The following is a 26,628-nucleotide window of genomic DNA, read 5'->3' on the forward strand; positions in this document are numbered from 1 at the left end:
GGTGGGGTCCGCGCGGGAGGGGTTCGGGGTTCTGGATGGGGGATTTGGGGTTCTGGATGGGTATTTGGGGTTCTGGGCGGGGGATTTGGGGTTCTGGATGGGAGATTTGGGGTTCTGAATGGGGGATTTGGGGTTCTGGATGGGGATTTGTGGTTCTGAATGGGGGATTTGGGGTTCTGGGCGGGGGATTTGGGGTTCTGGATGGGGATTTGGGGTTCTGGATGGGGGATTTGGGGTTCTGGACGGGGGATTTGGGGTTCTGGATGGGGATTTGGGGTTCTGGATGGGTATTTGGGGTTCTGAATGGGGGATTTGGGGTTCTGGATGGGAGATTTGGGGTTCTGAATGGGGGATTTGGGGTTCTGGATGGGGATTTGTGGTTCTGAATGGGGGATTTGGGGTTCTGGGCGGGGGATTTGGGGTTCTGGATGGGGATTTGGGGTTCTGGGTGGGGGATTTGGGGTTCTGGACGGGGGATTTGGGGTTCTGGATGGGGATTTGGGGTTCTGAATGGGGGATTTGGGGTTCTGGGCGGGGGATTTGGGGTTCTGGATGGGGATTTGGGGTTCTGGATGGGGGATTTGGGGTTCTGGACGGGGGATTTGGGGTGCTGGGTGGAGGTTCGGGGTGCTGGATGGGGGATTTGGGGTTCTGGATGAGGGATTTGGGGTGCTGGATGAGGGATTTGGGGTGCTGGATGAGGGATTTGGGGTGCTGGATGGGGGATTTGGGGTTCTGGATGGGGGATTTGGGGTTCTGGATGGGGGTTCGGGGTTCTGGATGGGGGATTTGGGGTGCTGGATGAGGGATTTGGGGTGCTGGATGGAGGTTCGGGGTTCTGGATGGAGGTTCGGGGTTCTGGATGGGGGATTTGGGGTTCTGGATGCGGCCGGGCCGGGCTGTGTGAGCCCCCGCATCCCGCGGATCCAGGACTCGGCTCCCCGCCCGTCCCCGCAGCGTTCCCATTTCCACTCCCTGCTCCTCATCCCAGCCCCAATCCCACACTCCCGACGTGAACCCACAGCAGGAAACAGCCCCCGGCCCTCAGGAGGCGCCAGAGGGGGCTGGGAACCTCAAAATCCCCCCCAAAAAAGCAGGCGGCAGGCGCGGATCCGATGGTTTAATGCGTCCCTGGACACCGTCAGCCCCCGGGCCGGGGCACCGGCGCTGCTCGGTGCGGATCCATCCCGGTGCGGGGAGGGGGCTGGGGGCCCGCGGCTCCCCCTCCCTCCCGTGCCCGGGGCGCAGGCGGGTGGCAGCTGGTGTCCCCCGGTGTCCCCCGGTGTCCCCGGAGCCTCAGGAGCACTTGAGGATGAAGAGGTTGCAGGAGGTTCCGCGGGGGCAGCTGCAGAGTTTCCCGATGCGCGCCCCCCGCCGCACCGCGCACGGTTCCCGGGGCTCGCACTGCGGGGCGGCACCGTCAGCCCCGGGGCTGCACCCCCACAGAACGGGGGGGTTTGGGGTCCCCCCGAAGCCTCAGGGCGAGCCCCAGCCCCGCCGTACCCAGGGCAGCCAGCTCAGCCTCTTCTCCAGCGCCGGCGGCTCCCGCGTCCGCAGCTTGTCCAGCACCTCCTGCAGCACCTCCACCTGCCAGGGTCAGCGCCGGGACACCCCGGGGCTCCGCAGGGTCACCCCGGGTCCCCTGGGACACCCCGGGGCTCCGCAGGGTCACCCCGGGTCCCCCGGGAGCTCTGGATCCGTGTCACCCCAAATTCCTGGGACACCCCGGTGCTCCGCAGGGTCACCCCGGGTCCCCCGGCACATCCCGGAGCTCTGGATCTGTCATCCCCGGTCCCACGGGATCTCTGGATTTGTCACCCCGAGTCCTTCGGGACAGCCGGGATCTCTGGATTTGTCACCCCGGGTCCCCCGGGATCTCTGGATTTGTCACCCGGGTCCCCCGGGATCTCTGGATTTGTCACCCCGGGTCTCCCACGCTCCTGTCCCGTCCCCACCCCGTGTCCGGCTCATCCAGGTCAGGAATCAGGGCTGGGGCAGGATCGGGGGGGTTCAGGGTCTGTCCTTCGGCTGCCTCCCACCCCCACGTCCCCTCTCCGGTCCCCACCACCCTCCTGCAGCTGAGCCAGAGCTCGGGATGGAACCGGGAAGGAGAAAACGACCAAAACTCCCCAAACCGGCCATAGTCGCGTGCTCCGGGATGTCCCCGGTGTCCCGAGGACCCCGGGACAGCAGCACAAAACCAGCGGAGGGGTCTCGGTTTCCCCTCCCCAGTTCCCCCGGGACCGCCCGGAACCGGTCCCGAACCGGGACGGGAGGAGCAGGAACATCCCAAAATGCCCCAAAAACGCTCGGGGGGTGCTGGGAACCCCCTTTCCCCCTCCCCCAGCCCCTTACCAGCTCCGTCTCCTCCCGGCTGTGCCCGGGCGGGCTCAGGGCGGGCCGGAGCTCCGGTACCGGTTCGGGGGTGCCGAGCAGGATGAGGCCGGAGCCCAGCAGGCAGAGCAGGCAGAGCCGAGCGTTTTCCATGTTCCCGGTGCCGGCTGCGCCCCTGGATGCTCCGGGATGTGCCGGGCTCCGCTTTATACCCCCGCAAACAGCCGGTGACGCAGACGGGTCGCCCAAAACCCGGCACCGTCACCGGGCTGGAGGGGGGACACAGCGCCCCTGGGGACACCGGGGCCACCAGCCAGGGCCGGGGACGGACGTCAGCAGCGGGGACCCCCGGGTGACCCCCGCAGGCCGCAGCCGCTGCCAATTCCCTGAGCAAACACCGGGATCGGGCCGCATCCCCAGCCCGGAGCGGCCACCGGACACGGCACAGACCGGGCGGGCACGAGAGGGGGACAAACGGCGTTATTGGGAAGGGGGGGACAGACAGGGGGACAGACAGGGACAGACACGGACAGACAGGGGGACAGACACGGACAGACAGAGGGACAGCCAGGGGGACACAGGGGGGCTGCAGCTCTGCTGTCCCACAGCCCTTCCAGGCTCTCCAGTGTCCCCACCGGGGTCTCCTCTCCCGCTCCATCCCTGCCCGGTCCCTTTATGTCCCCAAACCCCGCAGGACCCCCACAGACACCGCCCCCGTTTCCCTCTGTCCCCAGGGGACCCCCCCAGTCCCCCATCACCCCCGGGGGGTTTCCCCCGTCCCGCCGCCACTCCAGGTCCTGAATCAGCATCTTCCTCCCTACCCTCGTCCTCGCTGGGCTTTGGGGATCCACGGGGAGATCCCCGCAGAAACCGGGACGGGAAGGGCGGCGGGACCGAGCCGCGGGCACCACCGGACCCAAGCGTGGAGAACCCCGACAGCCGCCGATCCGGTCACCCCAAAACCCAAAACCGGTCCGGTCCTGGCTCCCAAGCCTGGTCCGGTCGCCCGGGGCCCCGGTCCAGCTCAGTCCCGGTTAACCCCGCCTGGCCCCAGCCCAGTCCGGTCCCGGTCTGGTGGCTTCCAGACCCAGGCCGGTGGCCCCTGACGCCGCTCGAGCTCGGTTTCGACTGCCCCCACTCGGTCTGGTCCCGGTTCGGTTGTCCCCAGCCCAGGTCGGGGCCGGTTTGGTGACCCCCAGCCCGCCCCACTCGGGTCCCAGCCCGGTTTGGTGGCCCCCGGCCCCATTCCGGCTCAACCCCGGTCCCGGTCCCGGTTTGGGGGAGCGGCTCCCGCCCCGCCCACACCCCGAGGCTCCGCCCACACGGCAGCGAAGCCTTCTGGGTAATGCAGTCCCCGTTTAACGGCGCTGGAAGGGCGGGGCGCTCCGGGACTACACTTCCCATAAGGCCGTGCTGCGGAGCAACGGGAGGGCGAAGCCAGCGCCGCCTGCTGGCCTGGAGGACTCCGAGCGGGAGCGCGGCCGTGCTCGGGCACCGGGCCGGGGGGACACCGGGCGCTCAGCGGGGACAGCGAGAGGGGACCGGGGACAGCGGGGACGCGCACGGAGCGCCAGCACCGCCGTGGCCGGGTGGCAGCGTGGGAAGTACGGCTCAGGAGGACGAGACCGAGGGAAACTGAGGCACGGTTCTGGCACCTCCCGTGACCCCACGGCCCCGGGGGTTCGCGCACCGGTCCGGTGCAGCTGCGGGACTGGGGGACGCGGTGAAGCGACTCCGGTGTGCCAAGGACAAGCGCGGGCGGCGGGAGCGCGTCCCCGGCGGGCCCGGGCCGTGTTCCCGGCAGGTGGCGGCCGCCGCCCGCCCGCCGCACGGAGCTCCCCGCGTGTCCCCGTTTCCCCCGGCTCGGAGCGCACCGACCACTCCCGCCCCCGGCTGCAGGTCCCGCTGCACGGACAGAGCCGCCCCCGCGGCCCGGTGCGTGAATTGCCGCCCCCCGGTGCCGCCCCCGCTCCACCGACAGAGCCCCGGTGCAGCCCCGGGTGCACGGAGCGTCCAGCGGCCCACGAACCGACCCCCGCTGCCGCCCCCGAGAGCCGGACCGACCCCACTGGGCAGCCCCCGGTGCACGGACCGACCCCTCGGTGCACGCACAGACCCCCGGTGCAGCCCCCGGTGCACGGACCGACCCCTCGGTGCACGCACAGACCCCCGGTGCAGCCCCCGGTGCACGGACCGACCCCCCGGTACCGCTCCCGGTGAACGAAACGACCCCCCTGTGCAGACCCCGGTGCACGGACCGACCCCCCGGTACCGCTCCCACTTCACGCACAAAAACCCCGGTGCAGCCCCGGTCCCAGGGCCCGACCCCCCGGTGCACCAACCGATCCCCGGTGCAAGAACCGACCCTCGGAGCAGACCCCATCCCACGGACCGACCCCTCTGTGCAGCCTCCTTGTCCCACGGACCGACCCCCGGAGCAACCCCCGGTGCACAGAGCGACCGCCCCGTTGCAGTCCCCGGTCCCACAGATCACCCCCGGTGCACCGAGCGACCCCCGGAGAGACCCCCGGGGCAGCCGCCGATGCAAGAAACGACCCCCGGGGCGGGCCCCGGTCCCACGGACGGACCCCGACCCCCCTGTTCGGTGCCCCCCGGTTCCCCCGGTTCCCCCGTTCCCCCCGGTGCCGCCGCCCCGCCGCTCCCACGCCCGCCCCGGCGCGGGGGGGGCGCAGTTTCAGGGCGGGGGTTTCCCCCGCGCTCCCCCCCCGCGTTTCACCCCCACGTGGGTCCCGCCGCCGGCGCCCAATCAGCGCCGCGTCCGTGGGCGGCTCCGCGCGGCGCCAGCCAATGGAAGAGGCGGGGGCGCCGCGCGAGACTACGCCCGGCCGCAGGAGCCTATAAAAGGCGGCGCAGGGCGCGGCGGTGCCTCAGAGCGATCGCGCTGGAGCGGCGGAAGGAGCGGAGCGGGACCGGGGATCGCGATAGCGCCGCGATAGCTCAGCGGTATCCCCGCGGTAGCTGCACTCGGGACTATTGCTCTTGGAATTTGCCTTCTTCTCCTGAGGATTATAATTGCACCATGACCCTGGAGGAGCTGGTGCCTTGCGATAGCAGCAAGTAAGTGGCGGGCGGCTCGGGGCGGGCGGCGGGGGCTCCGCGGTTGCCGCCGCCGCTCACCGGCTCTGCCGTTCCTCCCGACAGGATGCAGGCGGTAAGCGAGGCGGTGGAGCGGGTGCTGGTGTCGGCTCTGCGGCAGGACCGGCTCACCGTGGGGGTCTACGAGTCGGCCAAGCTCATGAATGTGTGAGTATCGCGATAGGGCTCTGTCGGGGGCTCTGTCGGCGGCTCTGTCGGGGGTTCTGTCGGGGGCTCCGGCTCTCCTGGCGGGGTTCATCCCGGCCCGCTGAGCGCGGGGCTGGCTCTTGGCAGGAGCGTTTCGCAGGGGGGGTGACCAGGCAGAATTTGAGGAGGGGGTCTGTCCCCCATTCCTAGCGCGACAGGGAGGTGACACGGGGGTTTCCACCGTCCCGAGCTGTCCCTAACCCTCCGTGTCCCCCCCCGCAGGGACCCCGACAGCGTGGTGCTGTGCGTGCTGGCCACCGACGAGGAGGACGAAGGTGACATCGCCCTGCAGATCCATTTCACGCTCATCCAGGCGTTCTGCTGCGACAACGACATCCACATCCTGCGCGTGTCGGGCATGCAGCGCCTCGCTGCCATCCTGGGCGAGCCCGAGCCGGGCTCCGAGCCCCGGGACCTGCACTGCCTGCTGGTCACGGTGAGCAGGGGGGGTGACACGGCCGGGAGCCGGGGAGGGTGACGCGGCGGCTCGGGGACACGTGTCGCGGCGCTGGTGGCACTAACCTCGTGCTCCTGCTCCCCCCCAGAACCCGCACACGGACGCCTGGAAGAGTCAGGGGCTGGCCGAGGTGGCGAGTTACTGCGCCGAGAGTCGCGATAGGAACCAGTGGGTGCCTTACGTGTGTCTGCAGGAACGCTGAGCCCATCTCGGCCTGGACTTGAGGGATTAAAAAAAAAAACCCAACAGAAAACAGCAGGAAAAAACAAAAAAAAAAAACCCAAAAAAACCAAGGAGAATCAGCCAGTTCCAACCCACAATACCCAAAACCCACCGATTTTATTTTTCTTTTGAACCGGAGAGGAGGAAGGGGGAGCGCGGCCGCTGCGGTGGGAACGGAGGGAGCCGTGCCAGGCCCGGAGGGGGATGGACACTGGCCGGAGCCCGGGGAGAGATGGACACTGGCCGGAGCCCCGAGGGACAGACACTGGCCGGAGCTGCCGGCCGAGGAGTCGAGCTGGACCGTGGGCCGGAGCTGGAGACTCAGGATTTTTGGCAGCTGGGACCCGAAGGAGGCGAGGATTGCAGAGGGCTGGATTTTTAATTTTTTTTGTTGTTGTTGTTCTTGCAAAAAAACTGCTTTTCGAAGAAGTTCTCGACGTCTGCACAGATGGACCTGCACCCCCCGGGTGCTGCTTTTGCACTTGGAGACCCTGAGCTGAACCTTTAACAGAGTTTATTCTTCTACCGAGCGAGGAGCTAAATTTATTTGCAATAAAATGTCTGACGTGACTGTGGTGTTTGCTCTTCCCCCTGCTCTGCTGGAGCCGTTCCCAAGGGAGCCGGCAGCGGGATCGGCGCCTCCTGGGTGGGTTTTGGGGTGGGCTCCACCCAGCCTGGGGGTTCCCACCCGTGTGTGGCCTCTCCGCTGCTGCAGGAGGAGGAAATTCCCACCCCGCCCTTCTCTGAAAAAAGTTTTTTTTTCCAAGAAAAACACCCACGAGGTGCCCTGAGCTCCGTGGGAAACTGAGGCACGGGCCGGGGATGGAGTTTCCCCCACCCCCGCAGAAACCGCGGCCGTGGGAACCGGGCTGGGGGCGAGCCCGGGGGAGTCCCCCCGGAATTCCCTCCGTGCCCCGGGGGTGGGGACAGGGTGGGAATCCCGAGGGTTCCGGGGGGGGGTCGGGGATGGGGGTTTGGGGTTGGGCTGAGCTCGCCCTGCCCCGCGTGGCTCGCACGGGGTGACCCCGGGTGGACCCGGGAGCGGTGCCAGCCCCGGCCGGGACACGGTGTCACTCCGGGCGGGGACACAGCGACCGGCCAGCCCCGGCTGGGGACACGGTGACGATCCCAGAGTGTCCCGTGCCTCGGGGACGTGCCCTGTGCCCTCATTCGGGGTTTTGATCGCGGGGCGGGGAAACTGAGGCACGGAGGCACCGTGGTGTCCCGGCGGTCCCAGGGGACAAAGTGGTGACAAAACTTGGTGGGGACCCAAACTGCGACCCCCCCACCCCGGGCTGACACGAGCTGTGGGGTCTCGCTGTTCCCTGAGATCCCCCCGGGAAAACCCCAAAGGGAAAAGGGCCCGGGGGCGGCCGGGGCTGCCCGGACTCGTTCGGCGGCTCCGGGGTCACGGGGCCATTCCTGTCGCCGCTGTCACCGCGGCCGTGCCGCTCGTGTGACCGGTGTGTCAGGCCTCGGCTGTGTCACGGGCGCGGGAGGGGGTGACGAACCCCCAAAATCCCCCCCTGCCACCCGCAGGACACCCCCGAGCGCAGCCCCCTTGGAGCCCTCCCCCCCGGCACCGGGGTCACGCAACTGAGACACCCCCACGGTGTCCCTGTGCCCCCCAAAACAGCAGCTGGGGCACCCCCAGACCCCCGGAACCCCCCAAAGATCCCAACCATGGGCACAGAGATCCCCTGGACCCCCCAAACAGCCGCTGGGGCACCCCCAGACCCCCGGAACCCCCCAAAGATCCCAACCATGGGCACAGAGATCCCCTGGACCCCCCAAAACAGCAGCTGGGGCACCCCCAGAGCCCCGGGACCCCCCAAAGACCCCCTCAAACAGCAGCCCAAGGGCTCAGGAACCTTCAGACCCACCTGAGACCCCCTGGGACCCCCCAAACAGCAGCTGGGGCACCCCCAGAGCCCCGGGACCCCCACAGAACCCCCCCATGGACCCCAAAGTCCCCCCAGCAAGAGGGGGGACAGTGGCTCCCTCCGGGCACGGGGGGGGGCTGCGGGGTTTGGGGGTTCGGGGAGGGGTCCCCGATTCACCCCCACCCCCCCCCCGGCACCCTCCCAGCGCCGGGAAAGAATTCCCAAGGTTGGGAATGGGGGAACCCCCCCCCCCCCAAATCAGCACCGCGACCCCCCCGCACGGCCAGCGCGGGATCATTAAACCCTGGGCCATAATTAGGTAATTAATAAATAATTAGCAGATCGCAGCCGGCCCGGGGGGTGCAGGATGGGTGTTGGGCACCCCCAAATGCTGACACTTTTGGGGGGAGGGTTTTTTGGGGGGGAAGAGGGCGCAGATGCCACCCCGAGTGTCCCGGGGGGTGACACCGGTGTCCCGGGGGGGTTTGGGGGTCCCGGGGGGGTCCCGGAGCCCCTTCCTGGCTCGGGGCACCGCTCATTTCTGGCTCTGGCCCCGGCCCCGAGCTCGGGCTCCACCCCGGGAGCGACACCGGGGACAAAAAACCGGGGGGGCACCGCCTGTGTCCCCCCCACCCCCAATTCCCGAGCGGCTCCGCCCATCCCGACAGCCCCGGAACACTGCGGGAAACTGAGGCACGGAGCAGGAACTCACCTCCGTGACGTCAGCATTGCGTCACGGGTGTCCCCCGTGGGGACATCGGGGCATCCCCCGCGGGCAGGGGGTGGCGGGGGCGGGGGGGGTCCCCGGGAACCCCGAGGTGACACCGGGGGGGACCCGGGGCAGGGCGGGGCCGGCGCGGTGGCCTCGGCTGGGAGGGCGAGGGGTTAATTAGGGCGGCGGGAGTTAATTAGGGAGGCAGGGATTAATTAGGGCGGCGGGGGTTAATTAGGGCGGCGGGCAGGCTAAAAGCAGCCCGGGGAAGGGCGGCCGGGTGTTTCTGGCCGTGCCCGGCCCGGTGCCGCTCCCGGTTCCCGGAGTTTTGATGGGAATTCCGGGGGGATTTTGGGATTCTGGGGTTGGATCCCGCTCTCTGTCCCACCCCCGTCACTTCCCAGCGGTTTTGGGGCTGAAAATTCCCAACGATTCCCGCTGATTTTCTGGGAATGCGGCTCCGGAGCTGCCGGGAAGCTGGAACAGGCCGGGATCCCTTTTCCCGGAAAAAGGAAGGAATGCAGCGCTGGGTTTGGATTCCTCCGCTCCGGAGGTTCCCGGGAAAAAGGAAATTCCCAAGGGCTCCCGTGGAGGAGCCACCAGGGATGGGGAGAAGAGCGGTGGGAAAAGGGAATTCCTGAGAGCTGGGAATTCCCAAGGGCGGGATAAGGAGATTCCTGAGGAGCTGCAATTCCCGGGAATCGCCAATCCCGATCCCATCTGAGCATCCAGGGAGCTCCAGAGGGTGGGAAAAGGGAATCCCTGAGACTCAGAGAATTCCCAAGGACTCTCAATCCCAGAGGATCCGGAATTCCTCCAGGATCTGGAATCCACCCAGGAATGAGGAGGGGAGATCCAGGGGGGTCTGAGCAGCTCCAGAGGGTGGGAAAAGGGAATCCCTGAGAGTGGAAAGATTCCCAAGGGGTTTCAATCCCAGAGGCTCCTCAATCCCAGAGGGATCCCAGAGGATCCGGAATTCCTCCAGGATCTGGAATCCATCCAGGATCTGGAATCCACCCAGGAATGAGGAGAAAAGATCCAGGGGGGTCTGAGCAGCTCCAGAGGGTGGGAAAAGGGAATCCCTGAGACTCAGAGAATTCCCAAGGACTCTCAATCCCAGAGGATCTGGAATTCCTCCAGGATCTGGAATTCCTCCAGGATCTGGAATCCACCCAGGAATGAGGAGGGGAGATCCAGGGGGGTCCCAGCAGTTCCAGAGGGTGGGAAAAGGGAATCCCTGAGAGTGGAAGGATCCCTGAGTGGATTCCCAAGGGGGTTTCAATCCCGGAGGATCCGGAATTCCCAGGCAGGCAGAGGAAATCTGGGAAAATGCAAAGTGAGCCTTTTTATTGTGTTATCCATTGACTTGGGAAGGATTCCAGGGAATATTAAACACGAGGAGGGATCGGGGCTATGGCACACGAGAAAGGGGAAAAAAATCAACAAAACAAATCCCAAAAAACAACCCCCAAAACCTCGGGAATTGCAGACGGATGAGGATCCTACGGCACAGACACCGAGCACTTCCTAAGGACAATCCGGGAAAAAAAACCTGGATCGGCGTTTGGCAACAAGATCAGAGTTTGGCAAATTAATAATAATAATAATTAATAATAATAATTAATGATCGTTTGAATGACAGATCAGAGAGGAGAAAACGAGGAGCGCCACGGGGGCTCGGAGTGGATGAATTATTGGGATTTTAAATAAAGATGGATTTTAAGGGAATAAAAAAGAGGGATTTGGGAAGATCCAGAGGCTCCGGGGTGTCCTGGCTCCGTCCCCCGAGACAGGGAGGGGAGGGCGAGGCAAAGGGAGGAAAACTGGAATAGGAGCAAAGTTTCCTTTTATTCCCAGATTTCTATTTTTGGCACTGGCTTCACCACATCCCATAAAGAAAGGCCAGACAGATCTGGGCATGTGGTTAAATCCCAAAAAAAAAGGCTTTTATGGATTTGGGCTCCGACTCCTCCCCTTCCAGCACTTAAAAAGTCCTGAAAAGTTCTTTTTTTGTGTGGTTTTTTTTTTTTTCTCTCCCCCTTTTTTTTTTTTTTCCTGTGGTTTTTTTCCCTCCTTTTTCCTTTTTTTTTTTTTTGGAGTTTTTTCCTTTTCTTTTTAAAATAAATTTATTTGGCAAACGCGTTAAACAAAGTACGAGCAGCTCCCCGGGAATCGGGATTTCTGCCGTACAAAAACACCCACGGGATGAGCACGGGATTTACTTGGACAAGGAGAAAATTCCAGGGGGAAAAAAAAAAAAAGGAAAAAAATAAATCTAAAATTAAGGATTTTTTTTTTTTTTTTACGCCCGGTCTCCCACTCCCAGCTCCCTGTCGGAATTCCGGGATCCCGTGGGAGATGCTCCATGGCCTTTCTCCGGCCTTCCTGCCCCCTCTTCCTGCTCCTTCTCCCAACCCCTTTTCCCTTTTCCAGCTCCTTTTCCCATCCCTTTTTCCCTTTTCCCTCCCTCTTTTTCCATTTCCCGGCCCCTTTTCCTTTCCCCCTTTTCCAAACCTTTTTTCCTGGTTCCTTGCCCCTGCTCCCTTTTCCCTTCTCCCTGCCTCTTTTCCCGGCTCCTTTTCCCTTCTCCTGGTTCCTTTTCCCTTCTCCCAACCCCTTTTCCCAACCCCATTTCCCAGCCCCTTTTCCTTTTTCCAAACATTTTTTCCCGGTTCCTTGCCCCTTCTCATGGCTCCTTTTCCTTTTTCCCATCCCCTTTTTCCCTTCTCCCATCCCTTTCTCCCTTCTCCCATCCCTTTTTCCCTTCTCCCATCCCTTTTTCCCTTCTCCCATCCCTTTTTCCCTTCTCCCATCTTTTTCCCTTCTCCCATCCCTTTTTCCCTTCTCCCATCCCTTTTTCCCTTCTCCCATCCCCTTTTTCCCTTCTCCCATCCCCTTTTTCCCTTCTCCCATCCCTTTTTCCCTTCTCCCATCCCCTTTCTCCCTTCTCCCATCCCCTTTCTCCCTTCTCCCATCCCCTTTTTCCCTTCTCCCATCCCTTTTTCCCTTCTCCCATCCCCTTTCTCCCTTCTCCCATCCCCTTTTTCCCTTCTCCCATCCCCTTTTTCCCTTCTCCCATCCCCTTTCTCCCTTCTCCCATCCCCTTTCTCCCTTCTCCCATCCCCTTTCTCCCTTCTCCCATCCCCTTTCTCCCTTCTCCCATCCCCTTTCTCCCTTCTCCCATCCCCTTTTTCCCTTCTCCCATCCCCTTTTTCCCTTCTCCCATCCCTTTTTCCCTTCTCCCGGCTCCTTTGTCTCGGGCAGGATCCCGGGATGGGGGAGGCAGAGGGACCCCGAAGCCTCTGAGCGAGAATTCCTTGGGATCCCCATCCCGTGGGATTCTCCCGGGACGGGGGTGGGGGTTGGAGCCCCTGAGGAGGAGGAGGAGGAGGAGGAGGAGGAAGAATTCCCGGCTCCGGGATAGCACCAAGCTCTGGTCTCGAACACAGAGGAAGAATCAGATCTGGAGTAGAAAAATAAGGCTGGAATTGTCCGAGAGTTTCAGGACAGAGGGAATTCCCTCCTGGAGAAGGAATCCCGGGCCGGACTCGGGAGCGATTCCCGGCGGGATGGAGCTTGGAGCGGGATGGGATTGAGGGGATTTGGGATCGAACTCTCCAGAAAAAGCTTTGCTGGGGGGACAGGGAGGGAAATGATTGGGAAATGATCCCGTTTTCCCTGCTCTGCTGGGATGAGCGGGACATTCCCGAGCCCTGGAATTCCGGGACACCGCGGGGAGCTTTCCCAGGAAAAGCCGCTCAGGTTTCAGTGTTAAAAACTTGGGATTTTCCCCATTTTGTTGCCAAATGAGGGCGGGCTGAAAAGAAGGAATAGCGAATTCCCGCAGCCGTGGAGCGGCTCTGCCCGTCCCGGTACCCCCGGGAATTCCATCCGCCTCTGGAAAACGCCTGGAGCAGCTCCCGGTGTCCAGCCTGCCCCGCTTGGGGAATTTCGCAATTCCGGATCCAGGGAATTGCGAATCCTTTCCCATGGGAATTGCTCCCTGTCCCGTGATGGGATCCCTGGCATTCCTAACCCAATCCAAAGCTTTTTTGGGGGAACGGGGAAACTCCCAGGATTTCACCTCAGGGTTGTTTTTATCCCTTCCCAAAAAACCTCAGGATAACCGGGAATGGCCTCTCCCTGCCGTGGCCTTGGGAAATCTTTTCCAGCCTCACGGATTCTGGGATTCTGGGAATGTCTCCCAGGCGCTGCTGAGCCCCGGGATGGGCCCTGGGGACATGGACTGGGCTCGGACCCCCAAATCCCGGGATCTGCCTCTTCCCGACGGATCCTGTGGCCACTCCATGGGAATTCCCGGAGCTCTCCCGAGCATCCGCCAGCCCTGGCACTTTCCAAGGGCTCCATGGAAGCGTCTCCTTCTCTCCTTTTCCCTGCTCCCCTTTTCCCTGGATCCCCCTTTTCCTTCTCCCCTTTTCCCTGGATCCCCCTTTTCCCTGGATCCCCCTTTTCCCTGGATCCCCCTTTTCCCTGGATTCTCCTTTTCCCTGGATCCCCCTTTTCCTTCTCCCCTTTTCCCTGGATCCCCCTTTTCCCTGGATCCCCCTTTTCCCTGGATTCTCCTTTCCCTGGATCCCCCTTTTCCTTCTCCCCTTTTCCCTGGATCCCCCTTTTCCCTGGATCCCCCTTTTCCCTGGATCCTCCTTTTCCCTGGATCCCCCTTTTCCCTGGATTCTCCTTTCCCTGGATCCCCCTTTTCCTTCTCCCCTTTTCCCTGGATCCCCCTTTTCCCTGGATCCCCCTTTTCCCTGGATTCTCCTTTCCCTGGATCCCCCTTTTCCCTGGATCCCCCTTTTCCCTGGATCCCCCTTTTCCCTGGATCCCCCTTTTCCCTGGATCCCCCTTTTCCCTGGATTCTCCTTTTCCTGGATCCCCCTTTTCCCTGGATTCTCCTTTTCCCTGGATCCCCCTTTTCCCTGGATCCCCCTTTCCCTGCTCTCCCAGGCTCCTCTCTCCATCCCGGGTCACCCCTGGGAGATCCAAACTCTCCCGCCTCAATCCCATTCCCAGATTCCCAAGGCTGGGAACGGAGCTGCTCCTCCCGCTCCCCCTCCCCACCCACCCCAAACTTCCCGGGACACTTCCCAGGCCCCGAGTTCAGCGGGAAGAATTCCAGTGCGGAAAAAGGAGATGGGAAACGCCGGGAATTTGCCGATTTGGGTTGAAACCCCCCCAAAAAAAGTCGATTTTTCCAAGATTCCGGATGCAGCGGGAGGCTCCTTCCCTTCCCGAATTTGGGGACAGCACAAAGATCCCGGCCTCCCCCATCCCTAAAATTCCTCCTGGGATCTCTCCCAGCTGAGAATTCCCCCGCAGGGCCATCCCTGGATCCGAGCAGAGCCGTGGGATGCAGGGAAAAGCTTCTCCAGCCTCCCTTTGGCCATTCCCAACTGGGATTTTTCCAGCTGGATTTGGGGATTTTGGAGTTTTTTTGGTTTTTTTTAATTCTGATTTTCTACAAAATCGCTCCCACCTCGTCCCTTCTCCAGAGGAAATTCCCGCTTGGATTCCCACTGGGAATGACCCCGCCCTCCTCCTCCTCCTGCACCGCCCCTTTCCCAAATCCAAATATCCCGATAAAAAATCCCCCTCCGCCCTTTCCTCCCTCAACCCCGGATCAATTTTTAAATCCCAATTCCAATTTTTAATCCAGCTTTCCTCTCCGGGAAGCGACCGCCCCTTTCCCTAAAATCCCCCCCTTTCCCAAATGGATTTTTTCAGGATTTTTTTGGGGATGTTTTTTTTTTTTCTCGGGGAATTTTTTTGATTTTTTGTTTGGTTTTTTTTTTTTTGTTTTCTCAGGAATGATAATTATTTTTTTTTTTTAAGTTCTGTTTGAAGCCAGCGTTGAGTTTTTACCCCCTGGGCGCAGGTGGAAGTGTGGAGGAACCTGGATCCGGAGGTTGGATGGGAATTCCTTTCCGGAAGGATCCGGAGCTATAGGATGATGCAGGGTTTTTTGTCCTTAAAGGGATTCTCGGAAGCGGGAACTCCCACCAGGAGAGGATCGTTCCGGGCATGCTGCTCACAGTAATTCATCAGCTCCGAGGATGCTTTGGACACCTGGAAATGGGGGGGAAAAAAACCAGGAATTTGTGGGAATATTCCCAGCTCGGAGTTACTGGAGCTTCCAGGATTTTTGGGGTTTGACATCCAGCTTTTCCCTGAAATTTCCACTGAAGTTTGGTGGAGATGAGGAGGAAAAATGGGAATTGGACGTGGAAAATCAGGATTTAAAGTGAGGAGAGTGGGGAAATAACCCAGCAGGGAAATGTAAATGGAATATTGTATCCATGTTTTTAGGGATTTGGGATTAGCTCCAAAGATGCTTTCAAGACCTGGATATTGGGGAAAAACCCCAGGAATTTGTGGGAATATTCCCAGCTCGGAGTCACTGGAACTTCCAGGAGTTTTGGGGATTTACATCCAGCTTTTCCCTGAAATTTCCACTGAAATTTGGTGGAGATGAGGAGGAAAAATGGGAATTGGACGTGGAAAATCAGGATTTAAAGTGAGGAGAGTGGGGAAATAACCCAGCAGGGAGATGTAAATGTAATGTTGTATCCATAGTTTTCAGGGATTTGGGATTAGCTCCGAGCACGGACACCTGGATGTTGAGGGGTGAAAACCCAGGAGTTTGTGGGATATTCCCAGCCCAGCGAGGATTTCCATCTCCAGATCCCAGAGGGAATCCTGGATCGCTGCCATTCCGAGCTGGGCACATCCCAGGGGAGGAAAAGTCGGGATTTTTCCCGCTGCCATCCTCACCTTGATCCTCTCGATGCCGGCCTCGATGCGGAGCTGCTCCACGAGCTTGCGGGCCTGCGCTATGTTGTTAGTCGTGGACATTCTCTGCCATCGGCTCCGGGCCCCGGCACAGCAGAATCCTGGAAAAAACATGGAAAAAGCGGGGTTGGAGCGGTGCACGGAGCTGCTCCGGCTGCGGGACCACGGCGGCATTGCCTGGGATTTGTGTCCGGCATTCCCATGGGATTTGTGTCCAGATTTTCCATGGATTTGTGTCCAGCCTTCCATGGGATTTGTGTCCAGCCTTCCATGGGATTTGTGTCCAGATTTCCCATGGGATTTGTGTCCAGAGGGATTTGTGTCCAGATTTTCCATGGATTTGTGTCCAGAGGGATTTGTGTCCAGATTTCCCATGGGATTTGTGTCCAGATTTCCCATGGGATTTGTGTCCAGATTTCCCATGGGATTTGTGTCCAGAGGGATTTGTGTCCAGATTTTCCATGGATTTGTGTCCAGCCTTCCATGGGATTTGTGTCTGGCATTCCCATGGGATTTGTGTCCAGACTTCCCATGGGATTTGTGTCCAACTCTGTGGGGCCATGTCCATCCTGCCCATGGGATCACATCCAATCTCCCTATGGGATCACATCCAATCTCCCTATGGGATCACATCCAATCTCCCCACGGGATCACATCCAATCTCCCCACGGGATCACATCCAATCTCCCCATGGGATCACATCCAATCTCCCTATGGGATCACATCCAATCTCCCCATGGGATCACATCCAATCTCCCTATGGGATCACATCCAATCTCCCTATGGGATCACATCCAATCTCCCCACGGGATCACATCCAATCTCCCCATGGGATTATGTCCATCTTGTCCCTGGGATCACATCCAATCTCCCCACGGGATCACGTCCATCCTGCCCCTGGAGCCGTGTCCCTGCACCCCCACATTTCCCTGGCAGACCCTGCACCCCCTTCTCCCCCTCAGTTTCACCCAACAACTGAAGGATTTTATCCACGACACCGAAAGAATCCTCCCCGATCCCGGGGCCGGCTGCTCCGAACCCCTTGGCCAGACCCCAAAATCCAGGGGATTTCTCTCGGTGACACCCCCGTGTCCCGGCTGCCGCCTCCCGCCGGTGACTCAGCCCTTCCCACCATCCCAGCAGAGCTGGAGACCATTCCAGGAGGAGAAGGAGCCAAAGCAGACACGGATCAGATCCCGCCGGCGCTCCCAGGCCCCGCCAGCCGCCCACCGCAGCCTTTCCACCGCTTAATTAGAGACTCCTCCAACCTTCTCCCCACGCCTGGCGGCTTCAAAGCCAAACATTCCCGGCGGGATCGGGCTGGGAGCGCCTGTCCCATCCCAAAAATCCTCGCCGTCTCGCCTGTGTTTGGACATTTTGGGAGTTTATTCCAGACCGCAAGGGCGCTCTCAGGGATTGTTTTGCTTGGCAGCAATTCCCGGCTCCTCAATCCCTGAGCAGAACTCGGGAATTCTGTGGGGGGGAACCAGAGGCGCCCCGGCCCCGTGTTCCCGGCTCTGCCGCGGGAGAATTCCCTGAATTAGCAGGGTTCTTTGGGAATCTCCGCCTCTCCCGTCCTGGAAGTTAAGTCAGGCCAAGACGGGGAAGCTGCCAGGGTGAAATCAGGTCTGGCTCTGTGGAACAGGGGAGGAGGAAGGCGGCTGTTCCTCCGGGGAAGGACAGGAGCCGCGGCTCCCAGGATCCCAGGGAATCCCAGCAGGGCCTTTTCCCTCTCCCAAGAGCAAAGAGAAGGGGCTGAGTTCCTCAGTGGGATCTGAATCCCTTCCAATCCCAAATTCCATAGGGAGATCTGAATCCCTCCTAATTCCAGATTCCACAGGGGGATCTCAATCCCTCCTAATTCCAGATTCCACAGGGGGATCTCAATCCCTCCCAATCCCAAATTCCACAGGGGGATCTCAATCCCTCCCAATCCCAAATTCCACAGGGGGATCTCAATCCCTCCCAATCCCAAATTCCACTGTGGGATCTGAATCCCTCCTAATCCTAAATTCCACAGGGGGAATCTGAATCCCTCCCAGTCCCATATTCCACTATGGGATCTACATTGCTCCCACTCCCAGATTCCACTGTCTGAATCCCTCCCAATCCCAGGTTCTGCAATGGGATTAGGAGCAGGGAAAAGCTCCGTGTCAAAGTCCAGCTCCTTCCAAATCCACGAGCTCCAGAGCCCTTCCTGCTGCAGGCACTGCCAGAACCACGGTTCACCTGGACAAGGAATTAGCAGCAGGCAGCTGGGGGGTGGAAAAATTCAAGGAATTTGTGTTTCCAAGTGTTGGCAGCAGCACAGGATCACCTGCCTGTACTTTCTCAGCTTCCTGTTTACGGAGCGAGGCTGATGAATCAGCCCAGGGAGAGTTCAGGGAACTCCTGGGAGTTGTTGCCACCCCCATCCCTGTCCCTGCAGCTTCCTGAGGATCCCAGGCTGGCTGAAGGAAGGACAGCATGGAGAGGGTCCTGATCCAGGCAGGAATTGTTAAATGAGTATCCTAAAAATCCCTGGCAGGGTGGAGATGTTCTCCTCCCTGGTTTATGGTTTCACGGAGTTTCAGGAGCTCTGCAGCTCCCAGGATTCCAGGGAATTCCTGTTTTCCTCTTCCCAGCAGGGCCTTTCCCCTCTCCCCAGAGCAGCGAGGAGCAGCAGTCGGTGCTGAGTTCCACAGTGGGATCTGCATTGCTCCCAGTCCCAAATTCCACTGGTTCCACTGTGGGATCGACATTGTTCCCTGTCCCAGATTCCCCAGGGATCTGAATCCCTCCCAATCCCAGATTCCCCAGGGATCTGAATCCCTCCCAATCCCAGATTCCCCAGGGATCTGAATCCCTCCCAATCCCAGATTCCCCAGGGATCTGAATCCCTCCCAATCCCAGATTCCCCAGGGATCTGAATCCCTCCCAATCCCAGATTCCCCAGGGATCTGAATCCCTCCCAGTCCCAAATTCCACAGGGATCTGAATCCCTCCCAATCCCAGATTCCCCAGGGATCTGAATCCCTCCCAATCCCAGATTCCCCAGGGATCTGAATCCCTCCCAGTCCCAAATTCCACAGGGATCTGAATCCCTCCCAATCCCAGATCCCACAGCAGGACCCGACCCCCTGCCAGTCCCGGTTCCTCCTGGTTCCCTGGGTCCCAGGGTGAACTCTGAACCCTGTGTGCCGATAACCGGAGCGGCCCCAGGAGCCTCCCCGTGCTCGGCTCTGGCTGCGAGCTGGGAAAGCCAAAACAACCCCTGGAGACGTCCCTCGGCACCGGGGGGACGCGGGAGCAGCCCCGGGGCAGGCAGGAGAGGAGCCAGATGTGGGTGATGCAGCTTTGGATCCAGCTGTGCTCCCTCTGGATCCAGCTGTGCCCTGGATTTGGATCCAGCTGTGCCCTGGATTTGGATCCAGCTGTGCTCCCTCTGGATCCAGCTGTGCCCTGGATTTGGATCCAGCTGTGCCCTGCCTTTGGATCCAGCTGTGCCCTGGATTTGGATCTAGCTGTGCTCTCTTTGGACCCAGCTGTGCCCTGGATTTGGATCCAGCTGTGCTCTCTTTGGATCCAGCTGTGCCCTGGATTTGGATCCAGCTGTGCTCTCTTTGGATCCAGCTGTGCCCTGGATCTGGATCCAGCTGTGCTCTCTTTGGATCCAGCTGTGCCCTGGATCTGGATCCAGCTGTGCTCTCTTTGGATCCAGCTGTGCCCTGGATCTGGATCCAGCTGTGCTCTGGATTTGGGTCCATCTCCATCGTCCCTTTGCCCATTTTTAAGGAAACGGATGTTTGGGAAAGGGCCGGGAGGTGACGGTGGCAGCCAGGCCCGGGCAGGAAGCACAGCAGGGACACGCAGCTCTCCTGCACATCCTCCACAAGTGAAGAAACAGCCCCCCAGAGCCAGAATTCCTTCCTGCCAGGGGGGAAAACCTCGGGAATTCGGCCCGGCCCCACCCGCAGCTGCTGCTGGAGCTTTTCCCTTCCCTGGATTCGCTCCGTGACTCAGCACAGCCCCGCTCTCCTTTCCCTGAGTCACCCCAGCCCTCGCTCAGCACAAACAAATCTTCCCCAATTCCTGCTGCGGCACCTCCCGAGGCCTTTCCCGGCCCATCCCGGGACAATCGGATTTTCGGGAATGGCGTCGCTCCTCACGCTGTGTCCGGGAGCTGTTCCAGGAGGGATGAAATCACTGCCGGGCACTTCTCCCTGTTCCTCCGGCAGATCCCAGCCCAGGGAACGCTCACAGGAAGATTTCCCAGCGGCTGGAAAACGGCGCTAAAACCGCGGGGAATCGATAAAAAATTCAGGGAACACCAAGACAGGGGCAGGGAGGGATCATCCCGAGGCCAAGGACACAAAGAGCTGGGAGGGAGGTTGGGAAATGCAGCCGGGGATGTTTGGGAATGATGCAAACGCATCCCAGGGAGGGTCTGGCTGCGGGAGCACCCCTGGAATCAGCAGGATTTGGTGTTTTAAACCCACTTGGATATTCTGGACTAAAAACTGGATCCACGTCCTGACTCAGCAGGAGTCTCTCGTTGCATCCCTGAATTTCCAGGCTCAAATCCGCTGCCATTCCCAGGAATGCGGCGGGTGGAGCTGCGGCTGTGCCGGGGTGAGCCACGAGGTGATGGGAGCGCACGGAGCCGCTCTGTTCCCGGCCAAAATCCCCATTTGGGCTGTTTTCCTGGGAAAAAGGGAGCGGTGACGGAGCGGTGACGGTGACAGAGCGGTGACAGAGCGGTGACAGAGCCGTGACAGAGCCGTGACAGCAGCGCTGGCTCTGCCGAGCCGTGACTCAGCAGCGGCTCCGGGCTCGGCTCCTCCTCCTCCTCCTCCTCCTCCTCCTCTCCCATCACGGATCCGGCTGGCTCCGAGCAGCCTCTGCCCTTTCATCCGTTTATTTATGGATTCCTTGGTGGATTTCTTCCCGGCTGGGATGGATCAAGAACTTTGATCCTTTCTCCGTCATTTCACCCAAACCTTTCCTTTTCCTTCAGCTCACCCAAACCTTTCCTTCCTTTTCCCCTCATTTTACCCAAACCTTTCCTTCCCTTTTCCTCATTTCACCCAAACCTTTTCCTCCTTTTCCCCTCATTTTACCCAAACCTTTCCTTCCCTTTTCCCTCATTTCACCCAAATTTTTTCCTCCCTTTTCCTTCATCTCACCCAAACCTTTCCCAGCCTTTTTCTCATTTCACCCAAACCTTTCCCTGCTTTTTCCCTCATTTCACCCAAACCTTTCCTTTCCTTTCCCTCATTTCACCCAAACCTTTCCCTCCTTTTCCTCATTTCACCCAAACCTTTCCCTCCTTTTCCTCATTTCACCCAAACCTTTCCTTTCCTTTTCCTCATTTCACCCAAACCTTTCCCTCCTTTTCCTCATTTCACCCAAACCTTTCCCTCCTTTTCCTCTGTTTCACCCACACCTTTTCCTCCTTTTCCCTCATTTTACCCAAACCTTTCCCAGCCTTTTTCTCATTTCACCCAAACCTTTCCCTCCTTTTTCCCTCTCCTTTTCCAACCCAAACGTGGCCTGGGGATGGGGGTGAGGAGGCTGAAACCGGCCGGGCCTGTCGGGGCCTGAGGGCTCAGCCCTGGCCCGGATCCCGCTCCGGTTCATCCCGCGGTGCCACCTGCGCTGACGCCAGCGCGGAAAAATGCGCTGATCCCGAGCTCCTCCGGGAATTCTTCCCATTCCTCTCATAGCTGAGAGCTGCCACTCCTCCGACACCGAGAGTCTGGGCAACATTCACCCTTCCAGGACTCCATTTTCTCCTCAGGACCCTCTCTACCCTTCCAGGACCCCATTTACCCCTCAGGACCCTCTCTACCCTTCCAGGACCCCATTTACCCCTCAGGACCCTCTCTACCCTTCCAGGACCCCATTTACCCCTCAGGACCCTCTCTACCCTTCCAGGACTCTCTCTACCCTTCCAGGACCCCATTTACCCCTCAGGACCCTCTCTACCCTTCCAGGACCCTCTCTACCCTTCCAGGACCCCATTTACCCCTCAGGACCCTCTCTACCCTTCCAGGACCCTCTCTACCCTTCCAGGACCCCATTTATCCCTCAGGACCCTCTCTACCCTTCCAGGACTTCATTTACCCCTCAGGTCCCCATTTACCCTTCCAGGACCCCATTTATTCTCTGAAAATCCCTCTTTACCCTTCCAGGACACAATTTACACCTCATTTACCTTTTCCAGGGCCGCATATATTCCTTGAGAACCCTCTTTACCCTTCCAGGACTCTCTTTACCCTTCCCAGGGCCGCAGTTACCCTTCCAGGACCCCATTAATTCCCTGAGGATCCTCTTTCTCTTCCAGGACCCCAATTACCCTCACAGGGCCAAATTTACCCTTCCAGGACCCCAATTACCCCCACGGGGCTAAATTTACCCTTCCAGGACCCCAATTACCCCCACAGGGCCAAATTTACCCTTCCAGGACCCCAATTACCCCCACAGGGCTAAATTTACCCTTCCAGGACCGCAGTTTCGCTGCTTTTCTCTTCCTTTCCCCTCTCCCCACCCCAAAAAAATGTGGGATCGGGGCTCATGGATGTGATGGGATTTGGGATTCAGGGATGAACTCCTGGAACTCGGCCTTAATCAAATCAAATTAATCAATAATAAAATGGTTTTAATTAATTTAAAGAGCAGCCTGGCACCCATTCCAGGGAGCTGCAAAAAACCCCAAACCCGCCGGGATTTGGGAATTCGGGAATGGAGCGGCCCCAGGGACTCCAAACACACCGGGATTCAGGGATGGAGCAGCTGGAGGGTCCCAAATCCCCTCGGGATTCGGGAATTCAGGGCTGGAGGATCTCCAATCCCCTTGGAATTCGGGAATTCAGGGCTGGAGGATCTCAAATCCCCTCGGGATTCGGGAATTCAGGGCTGGAGGATCTCCAATCCCCTTGGAATTCGGGAATTCAGGGCTGGAGGATCTCAAATCCCCTTGGAATTCGGGAATTCAGGGATGGAGGATCTCCAATCCCACCAGGATTTGGGAATTCAGGGCTGGAGGATCTCCAATCCCACCAGGATTTGGGAATTCAGGGCTGGAGGATCTCCAATCCCACCAGGATTCGGGAATTCAGGGCTGGAGGATCTCCAATCCCCTTGGGATTCGGGAATTCAGGGATGGAGCAGCCCCAGGGTCCCCAGTCCCATCAGGATTTGGGAATTCGGGAATGGGGCAGTCCCAGGGTCTCCAAACCCCCCGGGATTCGGGAATTCGGGAATGGAGCAGTCCCAGGGTCTCAAATCCCCTCGGGATTCGGGAATTCAGGGCTGGAGGATCTCCAATCCCCTTGGAATTCAGGAATTCAGGGCTGGAGGATCTCCAATCCCCTTGGAATTCAGGAATTCAGGGCTGGAGGATCTCCAATCCCCCCGGGATTCGGGAATTCAGGGCTGGAGCGGGGCCGGGAGCCAGGAGAAGCGGGGGGAGCGAGCCGGGGGAGCCGGGATCCCCATCCCAGAGCGAGCTCCCGTTTTTTGGGATGAACTCATGGATTTTGGGATCAGAGCGAGCCGGGATCCCCATCCCAGAGCGAGCTCCCGTTTTTTGGGATGAACTCATGGATTTTGGGATCAGAGCGAGCCTCCTTGTCCGGGAGGGAACAAAGGCGGCTCCGTTTTCCCGCGGCGCTTCCTGAGCAGCCTCAATGAGCCATTGATTGGATTTTTCCCTGACTGCAGAAAGTTTTTATTCCCTGACTTTGGGTTTTTTTGGGATTTTCTTTTTTTTCCCTCCCCTCCTTTCAGATCTCCGGATTTTGGTGGCGTGGGAGCAGAGGAAATCGTAGGGAAAACTCCCTAAAAGCTCTAAAACCTCCCTTGATCCAAAGCAGTTTGAAACATTCCCAAGAAATTCCCTCATTTTTTTCCAGGAAAACCTAAAGTTCCCGAATCCCCCCCCCTTTTTTCCAGGGAAGCCTGAAGTCCCCAGGAATTCATCCCTTGATCCAGAGCAGTCTGAAGCATTCCCAAGAAATTCCCCCCTTTTTCCCAGGAAAACCTGAAGTCCCCTAAGGAATTCCCCCTTTTTTTCCAGGGAAACCTGAAGCCCCCAGGAATTCACCCCTCGATCCACTGCAGCCTGAAGAAATTCCCAAGAAATCCCCCCTTTTTTTCAGGAAAACCTGAAGTCCCCAGGAATTCATCCCTTGATCCAGAGCAGCCTGAAGCACTCTCAAGAAATTCCCCCTTTTCCCAGGAAAACCTGAAGTCCCCTAAGGAATTCCTCCCATTTTTCCAGGAAAACCTGAAGTCCTCTCAGGAATTCCTCCCGTTTTCCATCCCTGCCGTTCCCGGCTGGAATTCCCTGCTCCCCGATTTCCCGGGAACAGCTGGGTGGGGATTCCTGGCAGCTCTGCCAGGGCAATTCCAGCTCCGTGCCCTGAGTCACCGGAGCACATTCCAGAGTTTATTTTTAGCTCTCCCAATAAAAACAAATCCAATTTAAAAAACAAAAAACCTGCAAGGGCAGAACATCTTCCACCTCCCAAATCCCAAAAAAAATTGGAATTCGCTTTTCCAGGTCCCTGGGGGAGATTTGCAAAGTTTTTCCCTGTGCTTTAAATCCCATTTTTCACCAGGAAAAGCCCCCATCCCAAACCCCACTGACCCTAAATGTGATCCCGGGGTTATCCCATGGGATTTGTGCATCCCAAACCCCACTGACCCTAAATGTGATCCCGGGGTTATCCCATGGGATTTGTGCATCCCAAACCCCACTGACCCTAAATGTGATCCCGGGGTTATCCCATGGGATTTGTGCATCCCAAACCCCACTGACCCTAAATGTGATCCCGGGGTTATCCCATGGGATTTGTGCATCCCAAACCCCACTGACCCTAAATGTGATCCCGGGGTTATCCCACGGGATTTTGACCCCGCTGATTCCCGCAGCTTCTCCGGGAATTCCGTCCCATCCTCTCCCCACCCTCACGGGCAGGAATCCCTTCCCAAATCCCCCTCAAAACTCCCCTTTTCCAGTGGAAAAAAAAAGTTCCCTTTTCCAGTGGGAAGCCATTCCCTGTATCCTGCAAATCCCCGTAATGAGCTCACTCCAAAACCTCTCCAGGAATTCCACCTCTTTCCCTATCCCTGTTTTTCCCCAACCTGCAGCAGATAAATTTCCAAATTTAACCGCCGAGGTTTTCCCGTGACCCCGAGGCCGCTCCCTCACGTTCCTCCCTCTCCTCATCCCATTCTTTTCCAAAGGAAAATTCCCTTTTTTAGCCCTGCCGGCCCCTCTGGCAGCATTCCCAGCCCTGAGCTCAGGCTTGGAGCGGCGCCTTCAGCTCCCTCCCCTCGCTCATCCCGTGATCCCACACTCATCGCATTTTCCCAAAAAAACGCGGTTTTGCGGGAAAACAAGCGGCGGTCACGGGGTTTGGTGGATGAGGAATCATCGGGATCCCGATCCATGCGCTCATCCCGCTCTGGATGGGGCCGGGGGTGATGGAGGGGGGGATTTGGCACCGCCCGGAGATCCCGAAACAAAGCTGGGATGGGATGGGAAAGTCACGGGATGGGGATGGGAGGAGGAGGAGGAGCGGTGCCCAAAGGTCAGGGAACGGGAATGAGCCGGGAATGAGCCGGGAATGAGCCGGGAATGAGCCGGGCCCTGATTCCAGCAGGGGCTTTGTAGGGAATGAACATCCCAGGGGGCTCCGTGTCCCCATTCCAGAATGGGAATGAGCCGGGCCCTGATTCCAGCAGGGCTTTTTGTAGGGAATGAGGATCCCGGAGGGCTCCACGGGAATGAACCGGGTCCTGATTCCAGCAGGGCTTTTTGTAGGGAATGAGGATCCCGGAGGGCTCCACGGGAATGAACCGGGTCCTGATTCCAGCAGGGCTTTTTGTAGGGAATGTGGATCCTGGAACAGCTCCGTGTTCCCATTTCAGAATGGGAATGAACGGTGAATGAACTGGGAATGAGCCGGGAATGAGCCGGGAATGAGCTGGGCCCTTCTGTAGGGAATGAGGATCCCAGAGCAGCTCGGTGTTCCCATTCCAGAACTGGAATGAGCTGGGAATGAGCTGGGAATGAACCGGGCCCTGATTCCAGCAGGGCCCTTTTTTAGGGAATGAGGATCCCGGAGCAGCTCCGTGTTCCCATTCCAGCCCGGAGCCTCATCCCAAAAATCCAGCGGGAACAGCTGCTCTTCCCATCCGACAGCTGGAAAACATCTGGAGCTGGAAAGGGGAGCTCTGGGATCAGCTCCCAGCTCCGTAGGGACCCCTGGTTTATAGGAAACCATGGAATTCTTGGATCTGGGAGGGGTTTAAGGATCATCCCGGACAATTCCCACCATCCTGGGCTGCTCCAATGCGGCCTCTGCACTTCCAGGGATCCAGGAGCAGCCACAGCTGCTCTGGGAATCTCCCAAAATCCCAAAATCGGGGCTGGGAACTCTGGCTGGAGCCGTTCCCAGCCTGTGATGCCTTTCCCAGATGTGCACCCGGATCAAAACATTCCAAGGCTTTTTCCCAGGGGAAAACGGAGCCCGAATTCCCCCAAAACCTGGGAAAACAAAGAGGTGTCAACTCTCCCAGGAAGGGAAAGCAACATCCAAGAGGGAAGGGGCAAAAGCTTGGGAATTCTGGCTTGTTCCGTGTGTTTGGGCTCTGAGGATAAAGATTTTCCTGGAAATAAATTTTTACTAAAAAATCATGGAAAATTTTCCCTCCTCAACTGCTCCAAAATTTCCCCATGGGGTCCCTGGGACAATCCAATCCTAAAAATCCCTGGATTTCTGAGCAAATCCTGTTTTTAACGGGATCCAGGACAGCATCAAAATTCCCTGTGTTGGGGTTTGGGCACGGTGGGAATGTTGAGCTTCCCAAAATCCCAAATTCCCATCTCCCAGTGGTATTTAGGGCATGGAAAAACGCAG

At 59.2% G+C, this 26,628-nt stretch overlaps 3 protein-coding genes across 4 annotated transcripts in view; 1 reads left to right on the forward strand and 2 right to left on the reverse strand.

Annotated features, from left to right (window-relative positions):
* Positions 1-1,104: 1,104 nt before the first annotated feature.
* Positions 1,105-3,115, reverse strand: LOC102111360 (cocaine- and amphetamine-regulated transcript protein-like). The gene is made up of 3 exons (XM_005531265.3): positions 2,356-3,115; positions 1,504-1,587; positions 1,105-1,404 (listed from the first exon to the last, which is right to left on the reverse strand). Exons 1-3 carry the CDS (start codon positions 2,485-2,487, stop codon positions 1,297-1,299), a joined length of 324 nt encoding a protein of 107 aa, XP_005531322.2. The 5' UTR covers positions 2,488-3,115; the 3' UTR covers positions 1,105-1,296.
* Positions 3,116-5,230: 2,115 nt separating this feature from the next.
* Positions 5,231-6,886, forward strand: GADD45B (growth arrest and DNA damage inducible beta). Its single transcript, XM_005531169.3, has 4 exons — positions 5,231-5,412; positions 5,497-5,598; positions 5,860-6,073; positions 6,183-6,886. Exons 1-4 carry the CDS (start codon positions 5,375-5,377, stop codon positions 6,294-6,296), a joined length of 468 nt encoding a protein of 155 aa, XP_005531226.1. The 5' UTR covers positions 5,231-5,374; the 3' UTR covers positions 6,297-6,886.
* A 5,231-nt stretch (positions 6,887-12,117) lies between these two features.
* The window catches only part of GNG7 (G protein subunit gamma 7), a 39,942-nt gene continuing 25,431 nt past the window's right edge, over positions 12,118-26,628 (reverse strand). Inside the window, exons 4-6 of one of the 2 annotated variants that reach the window (XR_015774635.1) lie at positions 15,701-15,819; positions 14,792-14,995; positions 12,118-12,374 (exon numbers count right to left, since the gene is read on the reverse strand). Coding sequence is in view for 1 of the 2 variants with exons in the window: in XM_088067873.1 (XP_087923999.1) it covers positions 14,870-14,995; positions 15,701-15,781 (207 nt within the window). In the remaining variant the exon portion in view is untranslated. Of the gene's footprint in view, positions 12,375-14,743; positions 14,996-15,700; positions 15,820-26,628 lie in introns of those variants that run through there. The other variant, XM_088067873.1, reaches the window with a different exon arrangement.

The sequence above is a fragment of the Pseudopodoces humilis genome, chromosome 28 (assembly GCF_049639895.1).
Source record: "Pseudopodoces humilis isolate 2021_Gansu_Grassland_sample_001 chromosome 28, ASM4963989v1, whole genome shotgun sequence".
NCBI classification, from domain to species: Eukaryota; Metazoa; Chordata; class Aves; order Passeriformes; family Paridae; genus Pseudopodoces; species Pseudopodoces humilis.